Here is a 19980-nt window from a genome sequence, read left to right on the forward strand (position 1 = left end):
GAGACCACACTTCCAAGAACAGTAGGACCGAGAATGCTGTTATATGCATTTGAGATGCAGTGCTTATTTGTGACGTGCGGTTACCCTACCTCCAAATGACAGCAACGTCAGCAGCCTTTCCTGACAGTCTCCCTGCCCGATGTATTCTAGTTTCTTTTAAAGACCCCTTCACAATTGTTTGAGTGTAGTTTCCTTTCAATTGTAGTTTAATTATAGCCTTGAAATATGAAAGTGAAAAAACATCTATTTCATCTGTTGTTTTCTAGCTAGCTAATGCATTTAACTAGACTAGCTAGGTTGCTTCATTCATGGTCGCTTTCTATACCAACAAAAATCTACCTAGCTCTTTCTGCAACAAGGGCAAGCTTTGCTAACTCGATGTGGCCAAGTTAGCATTACCAACAAGTAAGTGTCGTTCCAGTCATTTAAAATTGCTCTCTGTACCAACTAACATTTAGCCAGCGTTTGCTACAGCACACAACTCTACTTGCCTCAGTTTATGCACCCCATTACAGCCGGGTCGATGAACATTTTTAGTTATGCACAGTACCTATAGTTAAAATGAGCTAGAATTCAGCTATTTTTAAATATTTCTTGGGTCGTTTTCATTTTTAGAAGATTTTAGTCATATTTATAGGTGAAATGAGAACTAAAATTTTATGACTCCGCTATTGCATAATACTAGCCTCTGCCTATGACTTAGCCTCTACGGTAGCTGACTCAACTTGGTTAACTGCACGAAATTAAACGTTTTTAGTTGTATGTTGTATGGTTAAAATGAGCTAGAATTCAGCTCTTTTTAAATATTTCTTGCCTCATTGTCATTCTTAGAAGATTTTAGTCATATTTATAGGTGAAATGAGAACTAAAATTTTATGATTTGGCTAACGCATAATACTAGCCTCTGCCTACGACTTAGTCTCTAAGGTAACTGACTCAACTTGGTTAACTGCACGAAATTAAATGTTTTTAGTGTATGTTGTATAGTTAAAATGAGCTGAAATTCAGTGATTATAACCCATATTTCTTGCCTCATTTTCATTCTAAGGAAACTTTTTGTTACATTTATTGGTGGAAGGAGAGAACGAAAACAATATTTGTGAGTTTGGCCCATCTTGTCTGCCATCGCCTAACAAATGGTGGGATACCAGGTTCATTCTCGTTGGGAAAGGATTGCTCGGATGCGTCCTTGATATTTGAGGGGAATCAGTACCTCTTTTGGGGTCTTTAACAGTTCTTGCTTCTTTGCGTTTTTTATATTCGAATAGGACTAGGGCCGTTAAATATGTTGTCACATGAGTTCACCAGACCGCAAGGACACATAAGAGAAACACCCTCTGTTTTCTGACATTTCAGCCGTTTTGAATAACTTAGTTCCTTGTTCTCGGCTACTCAGAGCTGTGAAATGATACCTGACTTTCTGACTTGTAATTCCAAGTTAATGGCCCATTCCAGTGTGTTTCTCCTGGTCAAAAACTCGTAATCGCAAGTTTCTGAGGTATGTGGAATGCCGCATTACAACTCACCTAACAACCCAGCCAGCCACCGTAACAGCCCACCCAACAACCCAACCACCCACCTAACTGACCCAGCAACCCTACCAACCACCTTAAACACCCACCCAACAACTCAACCAGGCACCTTACAATTGACCAAACAACCTAGCTAACCACCATAAATACCCACCCAACCAGCTGACTTAACCCACTCAACAACCCAGTCAGCTGCCTCAACTCACCCAATAAGCCAGCCAGTTGCCTTAACAGCTGCCCCAACAGCCCAACAAACCACCTTAACTGCCTATCCAACAACCCAACCATCCACATTAACAAATTACCCAATAACCCAACCAACCACCTAAACAACCCAAACACATTAACTACTGACCCAATAACTTAACATGCCATCTTAACTACCCGGCCAACCACTATAACAACGCAACCAGCCCCCTTAACAAATCTGACTACAGTTTGTGCTCTGTAGTCTTTCAACATGTGCTTGCAACATGTGTATCTTTTCATGTTCTTCTCAATCTTTGGTGATGTGTGCAGGTGCATTGCTCTGCCCTGAAATTGACAGGTTAATATGATGATGTTGGTTTTTGGGGTGCTTGGAAAAAGACGTCATGCTTTGTGATTGAGGGAGCTGGGCTTGTATCTAGGGGGCTGGACGCCTGCTTGATTCCCAGGTGTGGGCCATTGCTGTTGGGTTTCTGAGCAAAGGTACTTCACCCACACCACTCCAGTTAAGTATTCAGCAGGTGTCCACACTAACATCCTTTCACCCGTCCTGTTTCTTTCCATTTCCTCTTTTAGGCACTCGGGTGCACAGTGTATTACCTGTTCGTATAAGACCAGTTCAGGGCTGCTGTACCCATTAGAGAGGGGCTTTATCTACGTACACAAGCCGCCGGTACACCTGCGCTTCGATGAGATCTCCTGCGTCAACTTTGCCCGCGGCACCACCACCACCCGCTCCTTCGACTTTGAGATCGAGACCAAGCAGGGCAACCAGTACACCTTCAGCAGCATTGAGAGGTAATTGCACACACACACTCACTGCACACACACATGCACACACATACACACACTATATTGAGCTAGTCATATAAAATACACAACTCCTGTGAAGGATAAAGCCTATGATTTGTCTGTGCAGCTCTGACTCTTTATGTCCCTTGCCTTTTCTCCCTCCCTCCCATTTTCACAGAGAAGAATACGGGAAACTCTTTGATTTTGTCAACGCTAAGAAACTCAACATTAAGAACAGAGGATTTAAAGAGGTAAGTGGGGTTTGCAGCGTAATGCAGAGGCGTTGAGTTGATTTCTGCAGCCAGTTTTACTGTGATGAGTACTGACCAAAGCTCTCTCTGTTCACCATCACCCATCCTCCTGCCCCCTGGCCCTGAAGAAGAAGGTCTGTATGTGGCTGGGGAACTGCAGTGGGGGGGGTCAATACCTGCCTGAATGCTCTGTGGGTGTGGCTTTGTTCTCTGCCTGGTTTCTCCAAATGGTTTTTGCAAATGAGTGTCATACGCAGCTCTTCCTGGGAGTGGGGCAGTGGTGGGGCTGTGGCAGAGAGAGTGTGAGATGGAGGCAGAGCTTAGAGCTGAGCTACTCTTGGTGCCAGTGTTTTATTTAGGGTATTTACATTTTATTGCAGCAAGATGGCGGATAGAACATTCTGTTGTCATCATGGAAATAATTACCGTGTTCTCCCTGAGCTCTGGGAGAGGGTGAGGCATCCGGAGGTGGGTCTCAATCCTGTTAACGTTGCGCCCTGGAAATCCTGAAAGAGAAAGACTGTATGAGGAGAAACTAGTGTTCATTACCTAGGGCTGAGCGATATACTGCAACGATGATTATTGAATGGTCATCACCACCATGTGGCACTGTTAGGCATACATTTAAAACTGCCTGTCATGAGAAGACTGGGGGTCTGGGGGCCGCTGAGACCCCCATCCTGGGCCACATCCTGATGGGGGAACCAGGGGGCAAAGCCCCCCGGAAGCTCTATCATTTGCATCGTGTTTAGAGGTAAAAGGTGGCTTTACTAGTAACACTTTCCCTTAAATTGGAGTATATATTTATGTATTCGGACTTGTATGCATTAAAGTTGAAAAGTATAATGCAAATAACTTTTTTGAAAATAAAAGCATGCAGTTTTATTTCACTGTGTAGTATTTGAAACAGATAACTGAAAAGTCAGATTCACTATTGACTAGAATGCAAAACATATTACGGTTTGGGAAAATATTAAATATTATTTTGAAAGTGAGAGCAATTTTTCCCACGGCGCACAGGCAGGACTGCCGCCGTGGGCTATGCATAACAAATTGTGGCCACTCACTCACTCACTCATGGACGACCTTTGAGGGACGTTTTGTGGGATGCATGTGCAGGTGGTGCTTCCTTTAGTAGGACGCATGCGCAGGCGGTACAGCACGACATTTTTAAGCACAGCTTTATTGCCTAACGTTACTTTAGCTAACCCTAACATGTTTGCATTTCGCCTACTTTAGCTAATCTAGTTAGCGCGTACGGACGCTATCCTGCACGCATGAGTAGGAGCTAAGGACACACAGCTACAACCACCGATACAGATGTATGGGCACACGGAGGACAACAAATAAAGTTACAGATGTGAGGACATGCCATAGCTAGCTAGCTATATAGTTAGTACAGGTGTGCCGTGGGTCTGGACGGTTTCATGCTTGTTTTAGAAAATACACTACTGAATCATGACTAGTATGTTTTTGGAAAATTGACTGGCTAGCTTTTAAAATAATATCAAAGTAGTAGTGACTACTGTAATCTAAAACACAATGGTGTAAGTTGACTAGCTACTACAATTACGCTTAGAGAATAGCATCTAAAACATTGTACAGTTTGTACTGTAATTCTTACTGATTTAAACTGAAGTACAAAAACAAATAATTATTGACCAACAAGAGAGAGAGATATTCTAGGGGGTTTGGGGGCATGGTGCAAAGCACCATGGGGTAAAATGTGTAAGCAATTGAAGACCTGTCCACTTATAATTTTAAAAAATTAACAGCCAGATCTGGAATTATAATACTTTAAGGACTGCCCAAAAGTATTTTCTTTTGCCATTCATTATGCTTGATATAACTAAGTAGTTAATGTTGGCCAACTAATTTCAGCTTACTTAATATAACAATAGAAATAAATAAAATTAAACATGAAATCATAATTTGATGTCATAATCATGAGTAATTATGTTTGCTCAGACAAAATAATTAGACCTAGGTTCATGTGAAATCATAAGTCATGTAGACCCTGAACTGTCTTGGGGGGTCCGGGGGGCATAAAATCCCAAAAGATTTTGTACATTTTAACATTTAAATGAATCTGGTGCACTTTGAGAAGAAGCTAGATTTATAATAAACCCATGCAGTTGTATCATTTTTAAGATGCTTGAGCCTACACTTGATCTATCAAAGAAATTAAATATATCAGTACAACACAAGAGCTTTTACTTGGAGTGTTTGGAATCACACTAATTTTGCAGTAAAAAATGGCACCGCATGCTACGTCAGATTTAGACCTTTCACAGTTGGTATATAGCTTTTCCAACTTAATGCTGGAAATGATGTAGCCTACTAGTACAGCATACAGTGTAGCTATCATTGGTTGTTTTAAATTTATAGAACATTTTAACCACTCCGTTTAGTTAATATTCATGTAAATGTAGTAACCTTTGAGGACAGGCTACTGGATGAACCACTAATTACTGATATCATAGTGCAAATATCCACAGTATTACTCCCACACATAATCAACATAACATTTGACTTCACAGTCAGATGCAGATAGCTTTGCTAACTTCATGCTGGAAATAATGTTTTAAACCATTGTAACCACATTCACATTAGTCTAGCCAGCAAATGGATAATTAAACCATTGTCACCATATTCATATCAGTGTAGCTAGCAAATAGATAATAAACTGAATGTTATCTTCACAGAATGTGTTCTGGACCGATGGTTTGGAGATGCAGGACCTGAGCACTCTAAAGTAAAGAGACTACCAGGCTACTGCATGTAGCATGCATGCTGCCAATGGGAAAATCCCAGATACAGTAACATTTTTCTATAGACACATTTCCACCGCAGGAACTTTCCCCAGGAACTAGGAACCTTTTGAGGAACTCAGTGTGTTTCCACCGCAGGAACCAGGGTCTAAGCTCCGGGGACTTTATTTTACCCCCAAAAAAGTCCCTGCTCAGGGGGGGTAGTACTTTCCAAAAGTACCGGAACTTTTGGGGTGGGGCTCAAATGCGAACATTTCTGATTGGTCGAGTACTCGCAGCATTTTATTTCAACCGCCATTTTTAAAAATCTGCAGCCGCAAATCCGATTTATTATTTTCAAAATAACGTGAATTCAAACTTTTGTTATGCGGCGCAGTACCCTACTTTTCGTTATAGCCTGCCAACGTCTACAGATGAGAAATTAAGATTGAGGATTATAACACGTGTGCTCTTCTTTTCTTGCTTTAGTCTGTTTTATAAAATATTAAGCATTCATGCTGGGACAGCATATTACGATTTAATTCGGTTGCTGAATATTTTCATCCGGATTTTCTTTGTTAGCCCGTTATAATTGACTCAAAACGCTTGACACAGTTACGTGAGGTATGTGTTAGTTCTGCGTAATTTACATCGAGGATACAGTAAAAGCAAACAGGAAAAAACAACACCTTTTGCACTTTTTGTCAGGGTAAAATAACAGGTTAATTCTAGTAATCGTCCCTTTTGCTTTTTCAAACTGCCATAATTTTACCCTGAGATTCTTCAATTCCACAAAAAGACCAGGAAGACTAGACATGGACTTATTGTGCATGGTTCACATCTGGAGGGCACACTTCAAGTATTTAGCTGCTCCGCTAGCAGTAACTTTAAAAGATGAAGGCAAACGGTGGCTGTACCACTGCAATATTAATTAAAATTTTCACGCAAGTCTGAGTTTTCATTCTATTTATTCTTGTCATTTTGCGATTATATGGAAATGACGCTGAGAGTCGAATTAAGCAATTCAACAGCAAATTGTTTGCGACGTGTGCATGTTTTCTGCTATTGTGGAATGTGAATGCATTCTGTCGCCTCGGATGTCAAGACATGAAAGTGAATGTTCGCATAAAAACATAACGAATGTGTTTGAGAGGATATATAAAACAGTTTCAATTTGTATATTGGCCTGTTGTATCCTGTTTGTTGCATAACAACGGTCCAAGTCGAACTACCAACGAGAGTTTTGCTTGTCAATAATATGCCCAAATGGCTGTGGAAGAATATTTCAATTTTAGGTGATTAAGTCGATAAAAATCAATAAATACTAAAGTAACCATATTGTCAATGTTGGTAACCCGTTGTATAAATGGAATACACCCCTCCGGGCTGTCCCGTTATTGGAAAATAATGTACTTCGGTGGCAGTATGGAGTTAGGCTACAGAAGAAATAATACGACAGATGGACTGACGACGACGTCGCTTTTTCATACGTCAGCGGACTAATTTGCCTAATCTTTGCGGGTCTTTAGACTGCGGTGTAAACGCAGACAACAATGGGCTGAAGGAACCTTTTAGTTCCTTGAAAAGTAGTTCCTGGGACTAAAAGTTCTGGGTACTTTGGGTGGAAACGCAGCTTATGTAACCCCCCTCTCCCTTTCAGCTGCCGATAAGACATCGAGCATTAGTGCAGCTGCTTTGTTCAGGAAAGAACCTTCCCTTCTGTGGAATCAATGCGTTTTGTTTTACAGAATTGTATAGGGCTTTTCCAATTTCAATTAACAAGCCCCGTCAACGACAAAATTTGAACCCTGCCTACTGTTTGTCATAACACCATGAGCGCATACAGTTGAGGCAAAAATTTTACATACACCTAGGCTAAAGACTCTGCACATTTCATGTTACCATAGATTTCCTGTGGTAAGTCAATTAGGGTATCTACTTTATTTCCATAAGAGGTCATTTCAAAATAACAGCTAAGGGACAAATTTATTTCAGCTTTTATGTACTATATCAGATTTTCAGTGGGACAAAAGTTTACATACACGTCTTAGTATTTGGTGGCATTGCCTTTTAATCACTTAACTTGAATCAAACGCTTGTGGTAGCCTTCTGCAAGCTTCTCACAATACTTTGCTGGAATTTTTGCCCATTCCTCCTGACAGAACTAGTGTGACTCAGGTTTTTAGTTTGTTGGCCTCCATGCTCGAACACGCCTTTTCAGTTCTGTCCACAAATTTTCTATGGGATTCAGGTCAGGGCTTTGTGATGGCCACTCCAATACTTTCACTTAGTTGTCTTTAAGCCATATTGTTACAACTTTGGAGGTGGTATTAGGATCATTGTCCTGCTGGAAGACCCAGTTGCGATAAAGTTTTAACTTTCTAGCTCATGTCTTGAGGTGTTGCTTCAGTATTTCTAGATAATACTCCTTCCTCATGATGCCATCTTTTCTGAAGTGCACCAGTCCCTTTTCCAGCAAAACACCCCCACAACTTGATGCTTCCACCCCCATGCTTCACAGTTGGGATGGTGTTCTTCGGATTAAAAGCCTCACCCTTTTTCCTCCATACATAGTGATGGCCAAGCAGTTCAAATTTAGTTTCATCTGACCTGAGAACACACCTCCAAAAGGCTAGGTCTTCGTCCTGGTGATCACCTGCAAACTTCATTCTGGCTTTTTTATGCCGAGTAGGGGCTTCTTCCTTGTGTGACAGCCTTTCATGCCATGGTGATGTAGGATTCTCTTAATGGTGGATGTAGATACTTTGGTACCTGATGCCTCCAACTCCTTCACCAGTTCCTTTGTTGTTGTCTTGGGGTTCAGTTGAGCCTTTCGGATCAAAGTTTGTTCAGCCCTGGGAGTTAATTTGTGCCTCCTTCCTGAACGATGCAATGTGTGGTCCCAGGATTTTTATATTTGCATACAGTTGTTTGTACATATGCTCGTGGATTTATAATAAACACAAGGTACTTGTGCCCTATTGAAAAGGATCAGCGCTCAATGAAGAAACCCTATCCCATTGCCAAAAGAAAGTCTAACATGCCTATGAATATTTATACTATGGGACTATACATTACGAATGTATTACATGGCCCATAGCGGCCCCCAAACAGCATTGCCAACTTAAACAGACCCGTGCTCCGTTGATGCGAGCTCCAGGTATTGACAATGCCGATGCTACATACCTTACCACATGGCCCCTCATGGCCACCACAACCCAACGTGTAGATACATAGGCAGTGCGAGCCAGAATATCACCAGGGTTATCAAGTGGGCACCTCCATTCATCGGTGTTTCATCAAGTTAGGCCCACGACACCTCGGGAAGGCTCAACAGTTAGTTCCAGCGTCCCAGAACCACCCCCCTCCATGCTAGCTCTCATTGTCCGTGGTACCCACATGCAGAACTTCCTTGTGTTATCCTATCCTTATGTCGAAAATAGAACTATTCCTGATAACAATATCACACATGAAGCAGAAACAGAGAAGAAAAGGAATACTCTTACCCTTTGTTTACTTTGGCCCCCAGCTGACATTATTTCTCCTCAACCAAATCCACTGACTTCCTTTCAGTGCTTCTTCCGACATGGTGGTACCTTCAATTGTTTAGAAATGGAGGTCCACAATTTTTTTCTGAGGTCTTGGCTGAGTTGCTTGGATTTTCCCATGCTATCAAGGGCAAAAAGGCAGTGGCTCTAAAGGTAGGCCCTTAAATACAGCAACATGTGCCAATTAACTCCCAATAAACTCCTAATTATGACAATTAGCTAATCAGAAGCTTTTAAAAAGTTATTACATCAATTTATGGAATCTTCCAGGCTGTTTAAAGAGACAGTCGTATGTAAAATTTTGACCCACTGGAATCATGATATAGTAAATTAAAGCTGAAATAAATCTCTCTAATTGATGACCTCTGATGTGAACAAAATAGATGCCCTAATTGACTTGCCAAAAGAAATGTATGGTAACATGAAATGTGTGGATTTGTGAAAAACTTGAGTTTGAATATCTTTAGCCTCGGTGTGTAAAATTTTGGCCTCAACTGTATCTGCTCAAAAGTTAATAGCAGTTATTAAATATTTGTATCAAATGACCTATTTCAATATATTTCAAAATATTAATAAATTGCTAATAATTACTGTATTTTAAGTAAGTGCATTTGAGTCCTTTGTTTTGTCAACCAGTCATTTTGACCGATAATCAAGTGCTGGTGAAAATGACTGGTTGACTGGCTGCTGCCTAACACTATGCTATGTGGTGTATTGCCTTTCTTTTTTCCCCTTTTTCTCTTTAATCATACTTTTGCAGTAGCAAACATCCAAACTTCAGAAGACATCTCATGATCTTGTGGGAGCTGTCTGACCTTGCTGCTGATTGGCTATCTTATCAACACCCAATAGATAACAGTGGTGACGTTTTATCCCCGGAATCATTTCATGCGGTGTCAAGCATAAAACAAAAAACAAGCACGAAACCATCCAGACCCACAGCGCAACTTGGCGAACTATATTTTTTGGTTGATTTTACGCGCTCATATATGGCAGTTGATTCTGTCAGAATTCTGACTGATAAGCCAGGTCAATATTTTCACTGGAGACTTCCAGTGAAAATATACATTCCGCCTTATAAAGTCCCAGGTCATTTGTGAATGGTTTGAATTGATTTTGAGAATAGACACCTCATGGTACAATCATGATAACGGCAATGACTGTGCTGTGAAGTTTAGGTAGCAAACAACAAGGCTGAAACATTTTGACATAATTTGCATAGAAACTATATGCTCAGATCACCTAGTTTCACTCACTGTGGCCAAGCAGAATCAATAATGTTATAGAAAGAAAATATATAATGTGTATTATTATTTCTGATATAACCTATATAATGTTATATCAGAAAATATATAACTTTAAAAGATTTAATTCAATCTTCTACTGGGACTTTTGCCGTTTATTGAGGGTGTGACAAAATTTTGGTGCCGCTGATTATAATCGAATGTTTTTCACATTTACCGTTCAATTGAGCAAGTGCTATTGACAGTACATTTTTATGGGTTAGTGCTGTCAGATTGTGCTAGCTACTTTACATTAACCTTGTACGGCGATCAATAAAGGCTAACCGCACAGTAACACTTACTACTTGTCGCTTCTACCACCACTGTAATGAACTAAAAAAAGACTACAGACTTACCTTTTCTATGAGAAATGTGTTGTCGAGCTCACGCGCATACACTGCTTGCGACATTGTAAAGCTTCATTTTGCCCTCCGTACTATATAGCTAGCTAGCTATGGCATGTCCTCACGTCTGTAATGTTATTTGTTGTCCTCCGTGTGTCCATACATCTGTGTTGGTGGTTGTAGCTGTGTGTCCTTAGCTCCTACTCATGCGTGCTGACTAGGTTAACTAAAGTAGGCGATCCATATGCGCTAACTAGGTTAGCTAAAGTAGGCGAAACGCGAACATGTTAGTGTTAGATAAAGTAACATTTGGCGATAAAGCTGTGCTTAAAAATGTCGTGCCATACCACCAGCGTATGCGTCCTACTAAACGAAGCACTCCCTGCGCATGCGTCCCACGAAACGTCCCTGAAAGGTTGTCCGTGAGTGAGTGAGTGACCACAATTTGCCATGCATAGCCCACGGCGCCAGTTCCTGCGCACCGTGGGAAAAAGACAAAAAGAAAGACAAAACACCACATGGTGGTGATGATTGTTTTTGCATTTGATAATTGTTATTGCGGTATTTCATCCAGCCCTATCTTTAATTTCTATTTACTGTAATAGGAGGCCATTCGGTGTTTCCCACAGGCTGAGAATTTATTTGTGGCGGTCAACTCTGTTTATCTCTCTACTAATAAGCCAAGTTTTATAGGTCTCTGCCATGTGGTTAGGCCAAAACTGGGAACAGAGGAAAATGAATAATAGCATTGTCAAAATGGCGACAATCCAAAATAGCGGCAATCCAAGTTGTTGATGACAGATGATGTACAGATATATGCTCCAGCAGTGTTTCTCACAGGTTGAGAATTTATTTGTGGTAGTCATCTCCGTGTCCATGTTTGGGGCAGAAGGGGGATTGTTTGTACTGTTTAGTAAATTGTACTGTAACTATTAAAATGTTACTTCAATTTTTCTTCGCAGACAGAGTTCACATTTTGTGTTCGGCCACTTGATTTATATTTTGTGTTAGGGCAATTTTATTTTTTTTGTTTTTATTTTTGGCTGTCTTCAGAAAATGAAGCCTGTATGGCAGTTTTATCCAAACTAAAACAATTTTTGCAGTAATGGTCTCAGTTACAAACCTTTATGCAGTCTGGATGATTTGGAGATTAATATAATCACATGCAAGTTCTAAACATAAGTTAAGAGCTTTAAACTCATTGGTGCCTGATATCCAAAATGCCCTAATTTCTAAACACAAGTATTTTCATCAATTTCAATTAAAGTAAGCCTAACTGTTAACCGTAACGGTTATCATGACAGTAATGTTATGGCAACCTATCTGTGGTGCAGTTCCTCCCTCCTCCTCTAGCCTTTTTTTTTAAAGGAGGATTATTCTATACTCATCTCTGTCAAAAGTGAGAAGTAAACATTTTCATTAGCTGTCTAAGCTAATTATTAGTGGTGTGAAAGTTGATTCTTGCTAAATGCCAGGGCTCCAGACTAACTTTTTACATTGGTTGCACTGGTGCGCCTAACTTTTTCATTTGGGTGCACCAGCACATAATTTAGGTGCACCCAAACTTTTTCACCGTGCCTTTTGGCGCTGCAATAATACATTTTAAGCGTTACCTTTTTTGTCAGTTCCCATACACATTGGTAATTTCTTAACACATTGTGTAAATGATTGTAAACAGGAATAAAGGTGCAGATAAATGTTTTTTCTTTATTTAAATCACAGTACAAACAATAAATTGCAATAACCTCAATTGTTTAAAAAATAAACTTAAAAAGTGCTGATGTTTAAAGTGCTTGACGAGCTCAAATAACTCAAACAAAAGTGTGCGCTGCTCCCGGAGGAGTACAGGGCGCGGTTTCACACATACACTCTAGTGATGCACGGATTGGCTCTGACGTCATCCGAATCACATCATCCACCCGCCACCCAACCGAACGAATTATTTTCTCCAATTTAGACCCCTACAACGGAGTATTAGGGCCACATTGAGGGAGAAAAATCAGAGATTTTGAGAATAAGGTCGTAATATCACGAGAATAAAGTCATAATTTAATGAGAATAATATAAAGTCATAATATTTCAAGAAAAAAAGTCATATTACGAGAATAGTCGTAATGTTACGAGAAAAAATCATTTCGTGAATAAAATCGTTAAATTTCGAGGAAAAAAACAATTTTTAGGAAAATAAATTACCAGCAACCAACAGAACGGGCGAGACAGTCTAATGGCAGCCTGAGCCTGCAATTTCCTCCAAGTCCATGTGGTTCTTTTTTCGGAATAGAAAAGTTTCTTGCACAATCTTTTCAAAGTCCTGATACTTATGATAATGTGGTGCTGATGTGCTAAAAGATTAAGTATCTCGTTATTTGTGAAACCTATACTAAAGTATAACTTCACAAGATGCTCCACGTTCCTCATTTTAACGCAGGCGGCAGGCTGCTCTTCTGATATTTCCCCACGTAGCCTAAAATGACGACGTTATTCTCGTAATATTACAACGTTATTCTCGTAATATTACAACGTTATTCTCGTAATATTACGACCTTATTCTCAAAATGTGGCCCTAATACCCGGTCACACTTTACCGTTATTTCTCATTATTTCGCAGCTGTTGCATATGACATACCCAGCACTTGACTCGTCATGGTTATTTTACTAAATCGCTCCCACACAGAACTTTTCTGCCCTTCCTTTTTTTTTTTTAAATTCTCCTTTTTTAATTTTCTCTTGGATCTTTTTTGCCTCCATTGCTGCTTAATTGGCGCAATGAGAGTCTAGTCTGCTAATTCGTGCCTGAGGAAAAATGGAGCTTAAAATATGTTCACATTTTAGAGAGTGTAATTAATATTTTCCTCATTAAAGTTACAATCTCGAAGATTTCAGTTTCGTTCTCTTTGGCGGTACCAATGGCGAGAAGCGGTAATTGCAGGTGTGTTTTTGGACCTCACTTCCCATAGATCCAACCGGATCCAAACAGTGTCGCCTGTGTGACGTCAATGAGTTGGCACCTGGGCCACGCCGACTATTACACTTACTATTTACTGAAAAATGGTTGTTATAAAAGTAACGTTATGTACATACTCATTCATTGTCTAACATTAGGCTAACTTAAGCTGTCTTTACACTGCCGAGCCGGGTTAAAATGCTGTAGCAGACCTGGGGTAGAATTAGTGATGATCAATTTCCACAAACGTTCTTTATCCACCTTTTGCTCGGTATGAACATCTTTACACTGCAGAGAAGAATTCGCAGGATTCGCTGTGGCTCGTGCAATTACGTATCTCGTGCATCATCATCGTGAATGATTGTTGTGTGATATTTTTGAAACAACTGCCTTGTTTCTGGTTTTGCTAGCTAAACTGTTTGAGAATAAAGCTGAGCTGGGTGTTAAATTAGCAATCAGAATAAGAAGAATAAAACAAAAACAAAGGAGATTTCATCAAAAAAGGGCATCAAGGCTGAAGGAACATATGAGGAAGCGTAATAAAATAATAACAACGCTAATCCATACTGCCGTATTCTTTTATTTAGTTTTCTCCGGCTTGACATCTTTACACAGAAATCAGACCCAGCTCTGCTCCACCTATACCCCGGCTTATATATTGATGAACTTGATGGCAATGTAAATAACGGTAACGTTAAGGCCAGTTAAGATCAATGATTCGCAACGAGACAAAACGGTTTTAGAATGTTGCAGAGAAAATTGCAGCGGTGTGAACTGGTTAGTTGCAGAGCCTCTGAAGCCGTTGCCTAGGGTCTCAAAAGACCCACCTTGTCAAATCGCCAAGTGCAGTTTTAGAACGTTTACAATCAGACGTCTTGGAATTTTGCAGGTTGCATCTAGTCTCGTTGCGAATCATTGATCTGAACTGGCCTTTAGTTAGCTACACTGCAACGTTGCAACAAGGTAGCATTGCATTCGAGAGACTGTTTGCGAGGTCGGTACCATTTTTTCTAATTGTTAGCTGACATTAGATTGTGTTAATTACATTAGCTAGCTAGCTAACGCAACGTTACCTGATATGAGAGATGGATACTGTGCGCAACGTTGTCTAAACTAATGTTGCCTTTATTGACATGGTCCGGTAGCTTGCGTTAGCTGTGCAAATAGCTATGTAATTTAGTAACGTTACATTGTCATCAAATGTAATACGAAATCTACATCAACAAATAATATGACCTCATGTTACACAAAAACTTATTAGGGTTCCATAACCCCCCCCACCTTTAACGGTAGCAGACACCGGAAAAAACAGTACGCCGCTCACACACAAATGAGTTGAAGAGCAAGCCTGTTGCGTTAGCTCCGCCTACCCTCTCTGGCGAACCAACCACTGATGGGTGATGGAAAATGCGTCACTATCTATGCACCGCTTGTGATTTTTTCCTGGGAATGTCGCCACAGACACCCAGTTCTTTAATCATAAATTATAATAATAATAATATAAATGAATATAATAATAGGCTCAATCACCACCACGGATTTAACTGCGATCCGCGCATCACTAATACACACATTCCTTTTTTTTTTTTCCCCACCCGCATTCAGCGAAGAAGAATATCTCGGTCAGAGCCAATCAGAGGCAGAGTAGGGGCGGGTCTTCACAGAATGCGGGTGGGAAAAAAATAACACTACACACACAAACACACAGAGACAGACCTGCTAAATGTCAGGCGCACCGGTGCAACCAATGAAAATGTTTAGTCGCACTTGACAGATTTTTGATCGCATGTGCGACCAAAATGGTCGCACTCTGGAGCCTTGAATGCTTGTTGGCATTAATTCAGATGTTTATAACTTTGCAGTCTTTCTGTCAATTTTACATATTTTAACTTTTAAATATTTAGTTACCTGGCACAGATATGGTTGCACAGCTGTCTTTGTAATTATGTTAGCCATCTCTCCTGTGCTGTACATACCGCGACTACGAGAGGGAGGGGGTTCGGGCAAGCCCACATAAGGAAATGGTTGTGTATGTCACCATGCCATATGAATCGGTTGTATGTCATTTTGGCATTTAAAAGAAAAAAAAAAACAAATACAAAAGTATAGTGTGTTGCTTGTACAATTAAGCAACTAAATACCAGAAAATCTTCTTAGGCCGTAGGAAATCTATTTGTATGGGAAACACTGGGTCATTGGCTCTAAACTGTCTTCCTGGCTCAGTTGTGAGCAGGTGTCCACCTGAACTTACACCCGGAACAGGCTGGTTCAGTCTTGCTCATACCAGCCTGGATTTGTTCTTGCTCATACCAGCCTGGATTTGGTTTAGACCTCACCTTTCCCCCCCAGCTGAGATGTACTGAATTCCAGAAGGTATAGCACAGCGTTTCACAAACCTGCCACCCACCCCCCACCTCCCCCAACCATACCCCTTCCCCTCAACCCAACATTTTCTCAAGTGGAACTCAGGCAGACCTCAATTTCCAAAAATATGGACCCCACACACACACACAGAGTGAAAGGGGTGGGTTTGGTGTAATGAGGAGAGAATCGGCAGGGTGGAGGGGTGTGATTTGAGGCATTGATTGCTGTGTGGCCTGGTGGCTTTACTGAGACCCTGTGTGTGTGCGTGCGCGTATGAGTGTATGTGCTCTGTGCTCTGCATTAACAGTAATGATAGTGGTTAACACTCCTGATTGCAGTGTTTACGTGTATGTCTTTTTAAAAATTTTAACTAAAGTAGCTGAATGCTGGAGGCACAGGTGTGTTTAATGCAATGTAATGGCTCCTGTTGTGATTAACTAATTTTATATTCATAATTATAATTTTTTATTTAGATTTAATAGGCTCTATGCATGTTGTGATGTCACAAAAGTGGAAAACAGGCTTGTTTACTTCTGGTTACTGGGTGGTCTATTCACAGAAACATGGCAGGAAAATGTCACATTTTTTAATCAGACATACTAATTCAAAAAATAGCTAAATGTATAAAATTAAAGAAAATGTATAATTTATTAATTCAGTTAATTAGGACAAATCTGAAAATGGCCTTTTCAAAACCTTTCAAGTTCCAAATAAAAGGGAGAACATAAATACTAGTCATTTCACACATCTTGCGATTCACTTGGACACATCGTCAGTGATGTAACGTGGGGTCATGGGGTGTTTCAGGTCTTTCAACAATCATACACACTCACCCAGGCAACCCAGCCAGGGTTGATCAGGCCCTAGCTTGTGTCCATGTGACATGTGTTGTCCATGGATCCCCCCTTGATCCACAGCCATCTTGACGCCCTCTCTGCCGCCTCAGTGGTCTTGATGGCTTTCCTGCTGTGCAGTCCTGTAATGCCAAGGAGGAGCTTGAGTGCCCTGTGGAGAGACAGACCTGCGAAGCCTCTGCAGCCCACCTCTATAGGAACACATTGTGCCCTCCATCCCTGCCTTCGGCACTCGCTAACCAGGCCCTCTTCCTCTCATAGACCTCCTCCATCCAGTTCCCAGGGAACAGTCAGCTCCAGCAGAACCACCTGTCTTGATATCTGAGACATCAGGACCATGTCTGGCCTGAGCGTGGTCACTGCGATGGTGTCTGGGAACTTGAGCTGCTTCCCCTGATCAACCTTCATCTGCTAGTCCCTTGCTGTGACAAGGAGTCCACCCCGCACTCTTGGCTGAGCCTGGGGCTTCTCCCTTGCCTTAACAAACACCATGGCCTGTTTTTCTGGGCGGTGTTGCTTGGCTTTGCTGATCCCAGTGCAGATGGTATCTGCTGTCACCTTCAGGACCTGGTCATGACGCCAGCGATAGCGCCCCTCTCCCAGGGCCTTCGGGCAACAGCTGAGGATGTGTTTGAGTGATCCTCTTCTCTGACACAGTGGGCATGCTGGTGTCTCAACCATACCCCAGCAGTAGAGGTTAGCTGGGCTGGGGAGAACGTCATAGACCGACTGGATCAGGAACTTGAGTGGCTCAGCCTTCCAAAACTCCACCCAAGAGATTTTCCGCTCTGTCACTTGCTCCCATCTGGTCCATGTGCCCTGCTGCCACATGCCCACCATCCCACTGGAGCTAACTTCCTCCACCCCTGCTCACACCTCCTCCTGGACCAAGTGATGCCTCTCTTTGCCTTGGACCTTGTCGTAGCGAGGTCTTGGGATGCTACCAAGCCTTGCATGCCCAGAGGCCATTGATCCTACCAGCACGCTATGCCGCAGCTGTGACTCCACATGTTCAACTGCCTCTCGCGCCCTCTCCACTTCCTCCCAGTCCTCACTTGAATGCCGGCTGTGGAGACTCTGGTGTCGGTGTAGTTTCTGTATTGCAGCACCTGTCTTGCACGGGTCACCATGAACTCCTTAGTCAGGCTGCTGAATGGGAGCCGTAGCTTGTTCTTATGTCCGTACAAGGCGGTGCTGCTCAGGCTTCGTGGCAGGCTCAACCATCTGCGAATTAGCTGACTTTCCTTTCGAAGCCCTCGACAGTCATCAGTGGGACCTCATAGTAGTGGTCGACCGATATGGGTTTTTCAATGGCCGATGCCGATATGTAGAGAGCAGGGCGGCCGATGGCCGATAGCCTATATAATACCGATATCATGTTGTTGGTTTTTTTTTTTTTGCATCTGATAAAATACACTAATAATAATAACAAATGAGACACAAAATTGCTGAAGTTAAATGAACATTTATTTAACATTAATGTTATTGTCTGCATTGTCTCTGCTTAAGTAGATTAATTAATTAATTCCATTATTCCATGCACATTACAATCTAATATACATGGTTATTTTAGCCAGTAACATGTTGTTTTAGATGGAATTTTTATTAATTAATGAAATAGAAAAAAACATTGGGTTATGCTGTAGATTTCAGAACGTCACTGGTATTTAAGGGAGAGCGGGGTTACAGTATGTCAGAAGCGACGTCATGTAACTGCATTATTCTATACATTAAACGCTAGCCAGTAACTGTTTTAGATTAGATTTGCTGTCATTTAGGATGGGAGAAACGTGTTAACATTTAGAAAAGACGATGGTGACTGAGGAAATTTAGGCAAACGTTTATAGCAGGGTGCATGAGAGTTATAGTACAGGGCTCTAAACTTTTTCACCACCTTCCCAAAACTGTCCCAAAGCATATTTTTGTATGTTTGTTTATGTTTGTTGACAGACTCGGTTACAAGCCCAATAGCCAATCTAAGCAATCAAACACATTAAAAAAATAACTTTGTTCACTCTCATTGCACAGCCTACTCATATCATCTACCAAGTGACTAGAGGTGACAACAGTGTTATAGAGCGTAGATTCTGTCCCGCGAATCCACTGCTATCTCTCATTAAACACTGTGCCAAGTTAGCTTGGTGTATTGAAGCACAGACAAACACACACACACGCAGAGGGAGAGAGACACGCACACAAGTGCAGAAATGTTATGTTAGCTAGAAGCCCATTCGTTCCCCAAAAAGTTGTTGGCAAGTTGATAACATTACCGTTAGATTTCGGACTCCTGTTAACGTAAGCCCACTAGTTGAATCAAGGCTCTAGCCCAATTAGCAGATGCAACCGACCGTAACTAACGTTGGGTATCTTATAACTATCAAAGCAATCGCTTACGATAGCAGATTGTTGACTTGAGATGAGAGGAGAGGTTCATCAATCCTGTCTTCATCCTCTGCCTCAGCTGGCTATTAGTGTTACTCTACTGCTAGCAAACTTTTCACTGGCATGATCATGTATATGCGCGAGCGCCATTGATGAAGAAAATAATGTTTATGTAACGTGCTTAACAACAGAAGACCACAGGCTCACCAACAATAAAAGGCTTCACCGTTACACTTGCTTACTGTCCCAAATGACAAATCTGATAAATTTTTTATGGCTCGTCGGGAGTAGGAGTGGGGGCTGGGGATGCCATACAATAGTTTTTCGAGCCCTGTAAGCTAGTTTAGCTCGTTGAAAGCTTGCTAACGTTACTGTTACAATTCCCAACTAAAGTTATGTGCATTTTCTCACTAAAAGACCGGAACCAATCTAATTATACAGACCGTAAACATTGTATATGTTATTAAGATTGGCCAGTTAAATATATTGAGCTTTGAAAGCTAGGAATTTAAGTCTTACCTTTTTCTCTCAGGTACATCCAGCATTGGCACGTTTCCCACTATTCCAAAGCATACGTCTGCCCATAGAATGGCGAAATTGACACAAGGGGGAGTGCTAACATCATTCCACAGCAGCCACACTGACAAGGCTGCCTGGAGATGTGTCTGCAGATATTTTTTGTTTTTCGGCCTTGTGAGCGCAGGCATCGGCCAATGCCGATTATCTCAA

The 19980-nt window shown here is 41.3% G+C and overlaps 1 protein-coding gene across 13 annotated transcripts in view; it reads left to right on the top strand.

The window, feature by feature from the left end:
- ssrp1a (structure specific recognition protein 1a) overlaps positions 1-19980 on the top strand; it is an 82729-nt gene that overhangs the window by 45866 nt on the left and 16883 nt on the right. For 9 of the 13 annotated variants that reach the window (XM_035424634.1, XM_035424621.1, XM_035424622.1 and 6 more), the window contains exons 10-12: positions 2316-2537; positions 2710-2782; positions 2911-2916. In XM_035424634.1, the coding sequence (XP_035280525.1) occupies positions 2316-2537; positions 2710-2782; positions 2911-2916 (301 nt within the window). The remainder of the gene's footprint in view (positions 1-2315; positions 2538-2709; positions 2783-2910; positions 2917-19980) is intronic. The other 4 variants (XM_035424624.1, XM_035424629.1, XM_035424631.1 and 1 more) reach the window with 1 other exon arrangement.

This window comes from Anguilla anguilla, chromosome 7 (genome assembly GCF_013347855.1).
Source record: "Anguilla anguilla isolate fAngAng1 chromosome 7, fAngAng1.pri, whole genome shotgun sequence".
Classification (NCBI taxonomy): domain Eukaryota; kingdom Metazoa; phylum Chordata; class Actinopteri; order Anguilliformes; family Anguillidae; genus Anguilla; species Anguilla anguilla.